Source organism: Triturus cristatus, chromosome 1_2 (genome assembly GCF_964204655.1).
Source record: "Triturus cristatus chromosome 1_2, aTriCri1.1, whole genome shotgun sequence".
Classification (NCBI taxonomy): Eukaryota; Metazoa; Chordata; class Amphibia; order Caudata; family Salamandridae; genus Triturus; species Triturus cristatus.
The window spans coordinates 1,091,258,146-1,091,270,609 of NC_140580.1; the positions used below are offsets into that span (position 1 = coordinate 1,091,258,146).

Below are 12,464 nucleotides of genomic sequence, written 5' to 3' on the forward strand. Positions count from 1 at the left end.
GCTTGGACTCCTCCTGGTACACAAAATGTAGTAGCTAGAAAGAGCCAAAATGGCTTTTTAGCTAGGCATAGAAATCACAGGCTGGAGGTTATATTCTCACTGCAGGTAAACATATCCCAAAAAGTTCACTTTACTTTGGAAGGATGAATACAACCCCCTTACTTCCTAGTAGATTGTTTTAGAAGACCTTTAGGGTGCTTACCAAGTAGCTGTAGTATTTCACCTTGTGCAGGTAGTGGCTGCTAAGGTATATGTTCATGCTCACATAGTCTCCCACATGCAGTTTCTTGTACTGTGGGGCCCAGTTTATGTACAGGTAGCTCTTACTGGGGGAAAAATAAGCAACCGCAGTGTACTCAGCGACTGCCTGGTTCTCCTCTGGGTTCCTGGAGTCTGCAGTCACAATCTGAACAAAAAAACACAAACACACATTGCATGAGAAAAGCACAGTTCATTTCCTACAGAAAACACTGCAAGAGCCTTACAAAAGAGAGTCACAGTACTAGTATAGCTCTAATTAAGGGTAGACCTCATTTGACATGCAAAGAAAACCAGAAGTGACAACCATTTCTGTCCAGAACATCCTATCTTCAGTGGCATAACAAACCTTCAGGGGGGCGGGGTAGGTGCCCTGCAAGGAAAAATTCATCCTATAATGACCTCCCACCAAAAGTAGAAGGCCTTTAAAAAACTTTATCCCAGAGCAACCCAACATTGTGACTTTGTGCATCTGTAAAAGAAATGCTTTCGATACATTTCAATCGACTTCATATTTTTTTATCACTTTATCACTGACATTTAAGCTAATACTGTTCAATAAGTGCTCTGTTTTGTACAACAAAAAAGAGATCACAAGATCTAATCCAACTCCTTACAAGCCCCTGAAACACATACAGTGCTGTAAACAATGGGCTTGATTTAGATGCTGGCGAATCCAGTCCCGCCATTGTTATTTCGACAGTCTTCCTGAATGCTGACTTGGCGGTCCACCCGCTGTATTTAGATGTTGGTGGGTCTCTGGAGGGAAGACGGTCAGAGTCCCGCTGCCCCACCAGGATCTTGCTCCAGCGTCGACAGCATCAGAGGCAGAAACGGCTGTTGGAGGGAGTCCTGCCAAGAATACCGCTGTGCCAATTATGATGTGCCTTTCCGCCGAACCAACTGTGGGTGAAAACCTGCCTTTTTTCGGGTTCCCACTTCCGTTCCCTCTTGAACCCCATCATACAGGTCCGTCCTATGCTGCTGCTACTTCACCCTGACATTCAGCAACCCAGTTGTCGCCGGAATCTAAGGTAGGCTTAGTGTCACTTGTTTCACTATGAATCATATGGTAACATTTGAGTTCGTATTTTTTACTTTGATGTGTGAGAAAACTCAATAAATGACTGTCAAGTCATTTATTACACACACACCTAAATACTACACAATAATTACAAATACGTACATAGGCAGATGGAAAATACCATAGATGCCATTGCCTAATCACCTTTGACCATTAAAGGGGTCATGCAAACATATAAGGTAAGTCTATTGGCTTGGTCAAAGGCTTAAGATGAACAAATAACGTTAAAGACTTCATTTTGTATGTCAATATTACCTCAGTTAATAAAGCATATTCACTGTGATCAATAATCATTATTATCTCAATTAAGCATTTACAATTTGTAAAACCTGTGTCTGTGTACTTTTCATAAGCTTTCCAACCATAAAAATGCAATAGTAAAGACAGCCCCAGAGAACACTGCGTTTTGATTTCATTGCATGGAACCATATATTTAGCCTCTAGAGAACACTGTACAACCTGTTAATAATTGCAACCATAAAGTAAGCATCTATAGAGTGCAGCACTCCCAGCTATAGAGCAGAACCTCCAGCCTGGTTTTGAGGACCCCACAAACATAAGGTAAGTACTTTGTAAATATTCTGAAGGGGGGCGCTGCTGTGCTCCTGCAGCCTTTTCTACGTTTCCTTCATTTAGTTGGTGGTGCCCCTGCCACCCAGGGGCCACCAAGGGGAGAGAAAACATGCAAAATTGAAGCACCCCGCACGGCATTATGGGGCACTCCTCCAGGAGCAATGAATATTATAACAGTAGGTCTCCCGCTGTGCTGGGCACCTGTATGTCTTTTTGCAGTTTTTTTGTTTCTTTATGTTTTTGGGGGGTGCCCAGTCCACCCGGTCACCTCCATAACGTTGGGGGCAGCTGAAGGAGCACACCCCATGTTGCCGCGCCGGCTCCCGCGCTGCCCGTATCTCCGTGTGTGGCTGCAGGAGCCAGCAGCATCACTGTCCCTTCCCGCTTCTGTGGGCAGGAACTCTGTTGAAGCTGTGGCTGTCAGCTCTCCCCACAAAGGCTCCACTCCCTTTTCAATAAAAACAGACTGGAGGATGGGGTCCAACGCATGCCAGCTACCTGAATAAATCATTAAATAAATCCTGCGCTGACCCCCAGATCCTGGGCTACCCTCAGGGTAAATGAGGAAATGGCCACTGGTCACAGAGCCCCAAGCACTCTGTCAGCTGAAAGGTTGGCAAACTTTAAAAGGCCATAACTCCGGCCCAGTTCAACTGATTTTAACGATCTTGGGCTAGTATTACTTCTGGTGGGTCTTACCACCAGGTGCAGTGACAGCAGACCTTCTCACCTTCAAAGCGGTGCGGTCCACAGGGGCCTGGTTCTCCTAGTTCCCTGCACCGGCTTTCCTCTTTGTCTTGGTTTCTGGGTGCAGAAGTCGAGGGCTTTCCCCCATCTAGTCTACAAGAGGGTATAAGGGGTGCAGCCTCACTGGGCTTTGGTGAGGCCCACTGGTCCTGGGGTCAACTGGGCTGCGTCCTTGGACCTTTGTGGCCTCCAGGGGGGTCTTCCTTCCAGCTGTCCATGGCAGCCCTACAGCAGCATAGCGTAGAGAAATTACCAGGCAAGGTTGTGTCTTCCCCTTGTGCAAAGGTTTTTAAAGGGAGGTTGAAGGTTTCAGACGCTAGGCCCCCACACCACTCCTAGGGTGCCATGTCACCTCTCCATACCTGTCCCAACCCTCCTGCACATCATGCTGGGACAGTTCAATGTGGCCTCATTTGGGAGTCAGTAGTCACATCTCCTCTAAGGGTTTCAGCTCACCCCTCGCTGACATCACTGCCAGAGCATTTGTCACTAGATCTTCAAAGGAAGGTCCCTCCTGGATCGGCTCAAAGGGTCTGGGCTCCCTTCTTTGTTCAGTGGGCTTAAGCAACCCCATCTATGGGACAATTTGACAGCTGATTGATTGCTACAGATCATTCCACCCCAACCCTTTCCTCCTAAGGAGCTGAGTGAAGCATTGTTAATTGCTCTCTTTGTGTGTGGGGGGATGGCTTTGTTCCTGCTGCTGGAGAAAAATGTAATTAACTGGCACTGCAGGGAGCCAAAATGCCTGGGCTCTGATCCTGAGCTGAGCTAAGAAATATGACAGTTCTGGATGATCCATAATTTGTACAGACATTTTTCAGAATTTGAAGAATTGATTTTCCTGCAAAGTATGCACTCCAATTTGATGCATCACTGGTCTCCGCAGAGCAATGAGAAGTGAACCTGCACTTTAAGGTGTTTTTCTCCTTATGTGTGAAATAAAGTGTCACTACACACACAACAGTAAATCACATTGACTTTCCCTATTAGTGTACACTAACATTATAAGGCCCACTCCAAGGTAATATCCAATCCTACAGAGTCCCCACTGGACCAGACTACCTGCGCATGATAGTAGTCTCCCACTCGCAGCCCACACATGTGCACATGTGTGTGCACACTTGTTCACCTGTAAGTGCTCCATACCCATGCTGTGTCACAGTGTCCTTATCTTAAAAGGCAGAGACTGGTGATAAACATACGGAGTCGAATTTGCCATGTGATTACTTTAGGTGAGACACTTGTAGGGAGGCTCCCCCACAGTAAAAAGTCTAAAATCGGGTGATCCAAAAAGAAAACAAAATCCGGTGTACTGAATGGACGGAACTCAACTGCAACAGGTAACGTGTGAAAGCTGTGTTGCAATTGGGGCATAAAAATAAAACCCATCAACTCACCCGGTTATCCAGCACCACTAAACAGTGGCAAGGCGACAGACGGATAACAGAACGGTCCAACATCTCTAAGTCAATACTGAGAGGGGCAAGGGGTCCCTCCTCGGTCACCATGAGACAGCCACAGGATTCAGGAAGACATCACCCAAATTATTTACATCAAGGTCTCTGCCATGAAGACTCAGGATGGCCCATGAGGGTAGTCACCAACCAAGTAATAAGCAAATGACAGAATAGCAGGTACAATCACCCAGAAGATTAAATAAACTTATTACGGATATGCTTATGGAACATCAACGGGCTAAACAACAAGCTGTCAGACCATGCCTTCATGAATTATCAAAAGTCATTCCATATCATTGCTTTCCAAGAGACATGGATGACAGATCCACCACACCTACAAGGATATCTACGCTTCTATGCACCAGCCCTCAAAAGAGCAAGATTTGGTCATCTGCAGGGAGGCCTGGTGATCTATGTAAATAACATCTGCGCAAACTCAGTCCATTCAGTGGCCTTAACAACACCAGGATCCGTCGCTATAAAAATCTCCACCATAAAGGGGCCATCAGGTAATAGGCACAAGGATATAGTAATGATAAACACGTACATACATCCTAACAGGAAATCTAACGATGCAAAACAACTGGCCAACTTTATAGAGTCTTGCATGAGCGAGGTCAACACACCTGACAAGATACTGACAGGAGACTTCAATTTACATCTACTTGGTCCATCAAAAATGGAGGAAGCTTCTATACATAACCGTTATGGAGCATCCCGCAACAAGGTACCAATTCATCAGCAGCTCCCTCAAAAATCGGTCAGCGTCTAATAGAGGATCTTGAACATCTCATACTTAGAGCAGTAGAGCAGTAAACGGTAGAATTATAGGTGATACACTCCCTGCACTCCCTGCATTCACCTTTCAATCATCAACAAAAAACTCAACGTTGGGCTATACCTGTGTGTCCCTAACTCTCTTTAATGAAATGTTCTCATTTAGCATGGGCGGCAAAGCTGATAGCGAACACCGGCCCCAGGAACTCATATTGCGCACAAATATCCCAAAATTTATGAAATGGAAGGGCCCACCCGGTACAACCACTACAATCAACTTTAGGAGAATAAAATTCACGCAAGCAATGCAAGAAGCTTCCAGGAAGTGGCTACATTTCTATTTGAATCACGGGAAGGGGACAACGAAATAGAGAGATGGGCAAACTATACACATGCCTTGGCAACATCTTTTTCCACCCCAATTAAATCTAAATCACAGCAGGGTTATAGAGGACACACTAACTTCACCATGCCACAAAAGAGCAAGATAAAATCCATCAAAAATCAACTACTCTTTGCGGCAGGTGTGCCTGTCTCCAACCAACATCACAAAATTAGCTGAATTCCGACAGCAGAAAACACGACTGAAGCAAGCAATTTGGGAAGCCAGGCATGATAATGAGGATATCCTATGGGCGAAACTGCATGCGGACTCTAAGTTGAAAAACAGTGCGAGATTCTGGGAAACAATAAAAAGATTCACCCATCCGATGCACAAGGGTCTGTCCTCAAATATATCCGAGGAAGACTGGGCCACTTATCTTGGAAACCACTTTCATAAAGGAAAAACTTTATTGCACACAAAAACTAGCATGGATTCCACACAGTGGCCTATCATCTTGAAGCATCAATCCAATGAAGGAAATACAACACCAGAGGAACGGCATGAAGGTGAATCACTGGGATTCATACCCTTAAATGATGACATAAAATCAATCAACAATTATATCAAGAACGGAAGGCAAGAAGGGGCACCGGGGCCCTAATGGAATTCCACCCGTGGTTTACAAACAAGACACAGAATATTGGGCGAAAGCACTCAGTCCTCTTTTTAGGGAAATAAGAACAACAGGCCTACTCCCTCCATCCTGGCGGACCTCGATAATTTCACCAATTTTTAAAGTAGGTGACAAGACTCAGCCTAAGAGCTACCGGTTAGTTGAGGCAAAATACTTTGCCGGCACCTTGCTGGACGAACTGCAACTCTGGGCGGAAGACAATTCGATCATTCCCCTAAATCAAACTGGCTTCTCCAAATCTGTTGGGACCACAACAAATATAACAACTATGGCCCTGTTAATCGATAAGGCTGAGAACACAAGAACGCCACTACATTTGTGCTTCATCGAGTACCGGGCAGCTTTCGATCATGTAAACCGTCACAAACTTTGGTTGAAACTGGCAGACTGGGACATTCCCCAGGCTTTACTGAACCTGTTAATTAATCTGCATACTAAGACCTGGGTTCAAGTAAAGCTGGGTGACAGGTCAACCCTATTGAGGAAAATTCCAACAACAAAAGGCCTCAAGCAAGGCTGCGTACTGGCCCCGATGCTATTTAATCTGTTTCTTGCAGATCTGATCCCGCTATTAAACGCCAGTAACTCACACTCTCCAAAGATTGGGAACCTAGTACTACCATGCCTACTTTACGCTGATGACCTAGTATTGATGAGCCAAACGAAGGTGGGTCTTCAGCGTCTTCTTGACATCACGTTTGAGTACTCTGAGGCTAACAACTTAAATATTAACCTGCAAAAAAACAAAATATGAAAATCAAAAAGAACCTTAAGAAAATACCTGTCTGGTTTTGGGATAAGCCTCGAATAGACTCAGATACAGAGTACAAATATTTGGGGGTGATCATTGACAAAGGCGGGCATTTTGTAACCCAAAGAGATACAGTTAAAAGGAAGGGCATAGCCCTAGCCGCCTCAATGAGAAACCTCAATTCCAAACTGACGGGTCCCTCACTTGCCCCACTGGTTGAAGTTATACGAGCACAACTCCTACCTACAATAACTTACGGGAACGAGGCACAGAGGGGAAGGGACTCGAAGCTCTTGGATGTTTTGGTTGCAAAAGTTTATAGAATAATTTTTGGTTTATCAACACGAGTCTCTCCAGCACAAATTAGGCTCAAGTTTGGTTTTCAAAAACAGACCATTGCAAGAAAAGGTGCGATAGTTATTTTCTGGAACAAAGTAAGAAAATCCAAACCAGGTACCCTAAATTGGCACTTGTGGTCTGAACTACAACAGAAAGAAGCATCACCAGCGGCAAAATATTTGGCAACTAGCTTGTCCACTTTGGGTCTTACCGAACTTTGGGCAATTCCTATAAGTAATTGCCTCCTTAAAAAATCTACAAAGAAAATAGTAAAGAATCCATCTTGGATTGAAGATAAGGCAGCCTTAACAAAGAGGTCGCATGGCTGGATGATCTTGAGTTCCTACTCCTCCCTGGTTGCACAAAAGTATCTAGCTTCGGGTTTTGCCAAATATACAAAAATTCTATTTTTAAAATACAGATTAGGCTTGCTGCCATGCACAAAGCACTTTCTATATTGGCTGAAAAACCAATCTGATCCCAATTGTCGTTTATGTGGTACATCGCAAGAAGATATGCTGACCCTTCTCTGCACATGCAAGGAACTAACAAAGGAAAGGAGACAGCTTTTAAAACCACTTTTTAACTAGAGAGGTATCCGCACACGGAGACAGGCTGTGCTGGCATGCTTCGCACCTGAGGACACGCAGCTTAACTGCCGTTTTGTAAAATTCATGAAACATGTGGAGAAGAAAATGCCTAGTCAGAACAGCAATACAGCCGACAAGGAAAAGTTGGACGCTGCCAAATAACTGCTTACTCCTTTAATGTACTGTAAACATCAATTGGTTATAGTGTTTTTTTAATTGGTTTTAACTTTTTTTTATAACTGATGTCATGCAATGAGATATTTTGTAGCAATGGTTTTAAGTAACTTTGCTAAATAAAATAAACTTGAAACTGTGTGGCAGAACCTAGTACTGGTGTTAGTTTTATACCCAGGTCAAGGCACAGGTGCATGTTGAGAGGTCTGTCGATGCCTGGGAAGGCAGTCCCTGGTACAGGTAAGGATGGAAGAGACCTGTAAGAACTTAGTGAAAAGCTTGAGACTGGGACTTCGGTACAATGTGCAGGCCATGCTAGAGATGCATTGCAGTGGCAGTACTGAGATGGCATTGTACTTTGTAAAGATAGGGGTGCATTGCAAGAGCTTTGTGCAGGAGTCGCAAGGCCTGGTTCAAGTGAGGACAGTGATTCATTGTGAGAGGGGTACGTCATAGGACTTGTGCAGGTAATGCTGGTCTAGCAGAAGGCCCTGGTAGGTGAGGTCAGAACAGATTACAATTAGGGCAGGGTGTATGGGCTCTCTTGAAGAAAACTGATCCTGACTGATGGAAATGCTAACTGCATGTGATAATAGAGTGACCTGCGTTCCAGATTTTCCTGGACAGTTCTGGTTTTGAGAGAAATGTCCCGGTGTCCCAACGAATTTGTCAGTTTTAAATACATGCCCCTTTTTTTGGGACAAAGGTCACCTTCAAAACAAAATTGAAAGGTATGCTCTCCCTTCACAGGCCCTTTTGAAGTTTGAAATATTGTAAGTAATTTATCTGTTTCTGCCAGGCAGCACAGGGGGAGGTCCACTGCCTGCTCTCAAGTAGAGAGGCAGATTCGGAGGAGGACGGGGCAGGGGGCCAGATATAGATATCCGACAGGCTATTTATAAAAGTTGTAAAGGCTTTTCTCCTACTTTTATGCCTGACCTGTCCCGGTTTTTGCATCTCTAAATCATGTCACCCTAGGTGTGAGGGATGTCACACAACACAATGCAGCCACTACTTATTCTGTATAACTCTTGGTGATCTCTGAATGAGGGATGAGCAGGTAAGAAAGCCAGTGAGACTTACTCCCAACATGAGTACTCCAGCATGATTGTGTTTTCTTACGGAGGAAGGGGCGGGACTGACAGGCCTTCCAAGCCCTAGTTCAAGCCTACTGAAATGTGTCCGTTTAATCAATTCCAAGGCGGCCCCACTTCTCCTTGGCGGGAAACAGCCTGCCACCACGACAAGATTAAATGCCGTTGCAAAATTCAGTTTCTAAATAGGGGGGGGGGGGGAGGCTGCCCAGAGGACATATTGAGCTGTGCGTCTAATACATAGGTAGCAATATTCCCATCCAGATTTTTTGTTCACTGTTACATGCTCACTATCTCTGCTGAGGTGGCTGACAGATCTCTGACTAGAAGATTAAGGCACCCCACCACCAACGCAGACACAGCTAGGTCCCGAGATGATGCCCCTACTTTCGGTAGGCCCACTGTGGACAACAGAAGGTGCCAGAGAGGCAGCTCAATCAATGGTAGTACCTCTGATGTCATTTCTGTCTATCTCCATTTTTGAACGGTGCTGCCATTTAAATCATCGTAGACCTGCATACAAAAAGCCCTAGCACATGGGGGGGCCTTTGCAATGTATTTCCTCAAGGTGCATCTCAGCTTTGGGAGTCTAGGTGTAAGAAAACACATGTTGACAGGTCAGACATGTCAGCACTGCATGGCTGACATACCGCCATGTTTTTTCATGCCAAAGCAACATTTTCAGGGGGAAAAAATGTCTGTAAAAAAAGACAGCTTAATTTGGCTTTGGCAGCCTCATTGCCGCTGGCAGGGCAGAAATGCTTCAGCCAAAACAGATGTTCAGTGCAGCAACCATCACACTTTAAAGTTCTTAGTTGGGTTGCGGAGTAGATACACCAGACCAACTTATCTCCATTCAGCTTCTACGTATATAGTACAAATAGGTGTTTGTGGCCTAATATTATAGTTAGTTTCTGATTTCTTAAAATCAGACCCTTATTAAGGGGTCTAGTGAAGTTTTTAGAAGGTAACACAATTTATCAACTTTACAGTTTACAGTCTACAACTTTACAGTTTGTCACCTTTGCAAATCATTACTCATTACACTTTGCTTTATAGTTAGTAACTTTTAAATAAACTTTACCTTTCAGCAACATTTGCCATGAAAAAAGATCTCGTTGGGTGTTTTTCCACAAAGACACATTTTAGTAGGACAAAAAAGGAAGAGTTGCATGTTTTTCTCATGCATTATCAATGTTTGAGCGATGTTTCACACAATTATTATTGGACCAGGCCCTCTCTGCAGGGTCAGCCCTACCAAACATTTTGCCTTGACTTCTCCTTTTTTGCTTAATTTGATTTTGTTTACTTTAGGACTCTGTACACTTTAGCCCTGCTAAAGAGTATTAAAGTGCTAGTGCTCTCTCCCTAAAAGCTAGCTCAAGTGGCTTACACATGATACGCACATTTACTTTACTTGTAAATCCCCAGTAAAGTGGTACTACAAGTGCCCACCCACGGCCTGTAAATGAAATGCTACTAGTGGGCCTGCAGAACTCACTGTGCCACCCACTTAAGTATACTATTTTATTAAGTCTCAGGTCTGCTATTTGCAGCCTTTGTGTAGTTTTAAACTACCATTTCAACCTGGTAAAATAACCCTTTTGTCAGGCCTCAACCTGCCTTTTTAATACATGCAAGTAACCCCTTAGGTAGGTCCTAAACAGCCCTTAGGGTAGGGTGTATTGTATTTAAAAAGTTGGGCATGTACTTTTAAGTTTTACATGTCCTGGTAGTGAAAAACTCTTTAATTCATTTTTCGCTACTGTAAGACTTACCAATAGGATAACATTGGGTTACCTTAATACATTTAAGAAGTGATAACTTTTAATTGGGAGCAGGTAGGAATATCAAGTTTGGTCTCAAATGAATTGTAATTAAATATCCTCTTAAATGGTAAATCGGTTTTTAAATTAAAATTTAGAAAAATCCTCTTTTAGAAAGTTGATCTTTTCTTATCCTAACCATTTGGTGCCTGCAGCCTATTCTTGGGTCACATGACTAGCTGTAATTGGCAGTTGGCCTTTGTGTATTCCTACCACACAGCCACAAAAGAGAGGGACTGGTTGTTGGCAGAATGTGCCATCCTGACTTAATGGGAGGGGCGAGACAGTCGCCTACCACACTTGCACTTCAAAGACACTGCCTCAGAACACATACAAAGAATTTCACACTAGTCCAGGGTGACTCCATGCACCATGCTCCATGGCATCCTAGGACCAGGGCAGGGAGACAGGAAATTCCAGAGACATCTGTGGGGGGAAACTTCCAACTAACAAACCAAAACTAGGACCCTTACATCTACCTCTCAGTACATTCCTGGAAATGTGGACACTACAGAAGAAGGACTGCCAGACTGCTGCCAGAGACCTGTCCATTTGTCTGAGAAGGAAGCCTGGACCTGCTCCCTTCATCCCAGGCTACCAGAGTGACTCCAAGGGCTAGTTAGTAGGCCTCCTGTTTTAAGCTGCAGGGACAACAACCTCCAGAGGTCTCTATGCAGCTTGCCGACTGACCTGCTGCACTGGACCTGCAACTTGACCTGCCTGAGCCCTGCTGGCCTCTGCTGGAGTGTGTTCCTGATTACCAAGTGGTGCCTCCCAGGCCCTGGACCCTTTGTGTAGTATCAGCTAAGCTCCACTTGGAAGAAAATGGGAAATTCTGAAGTTTTGGGTTCTTGGTGACTGCTAATGGTCCCGTTCACACCAAAAGTAAACGCATGGCTCCAGCAACGACCGTCTGCGACACCCAACAGGATCTCAATGCCACAGCAAAAACCGTCCACGGCGCCTAGCCTGCTCTTTGTGCTACAGCAATAACTATCTACAATGCTCTCCTTGCTCTTCGCAGCCACCTCCAGCGTGAACTTGACTCTTTGGATCAGACTTAGAAAATGTAACTTTTTTTTAGCAGAGCTATTCTTATCCCTGTATCCGGTCTCAGCGCCATCATTGTCAGCCTGAATGTATGACTTTCACCCAGCCCCGCACAATAAGATAACTATGAGTAGCGTTTTGTGTTTTTAGGCACTATACTTACCTTAAATCTGTGAAATTGCATATCCCCAGTTCTACTGATTGGATTTTTGAACTTTAAGTGTCAAATAAGTTATTGAATTTTACTCCATTTTTCTAAATATGTATGAGATTTTTTTGTTTTGTGATTTCACTTTCTTGCTGTTTGTGTGCTTCATAAATACTTCACACATTACCTCTAAGTTAAGTTTGACTGCTTGTTAGTCTTAATAGTATTTTTGACTTTCTTATCCTTTCTATATTAATTTAAATTCACAGTTGCTGAGTCGTCATTAAATGTAGATGTAAAATTGTTTTGGTATGGAAACCAGTGCACATGCCCATTAAGGGTGAGATATTTCATTGCATTTCATCGTGTAGAGCAGCATCATCTTATATATAAATTTATCATGATTGACAAATTATTACTTATATATACATATATATTTTTGGCCAACGAGATATATATCTTAAAATAGGATGTTTAAAGAATTAACAATGACACAACATGCATTAATATAATATGCTGCTTCTAAATTTGCAATTGTGATATAACCTTTTCAAGATGGCCGCCATGAACCTAT

The 12,464-nt window shown here is 43.8% G+C and overlaps 1 protein-coding gene across 1 annotated transcript in view; it reads right to left on the reverse strand.

Annotated features, from left to right (window-relative positions):
- C5 (complement C5) overlaps nucleotides 1–12,464 on the reverse strand; it is a 384,799-nt gene that overhangs the window by 271,149 nt on the left and 101,186 nt on the right. Inside the window, exon 12 of the mRNA XM_085613588.1 lies at nucleotides 203–406. Coding sequence (XP_085469714.1) covers nucleotides 203–406 — 204 coding nt within the window. The remainder of the gene's footprint in view (nucleotides 1–202; nucleotides 407–12,464) is intronic.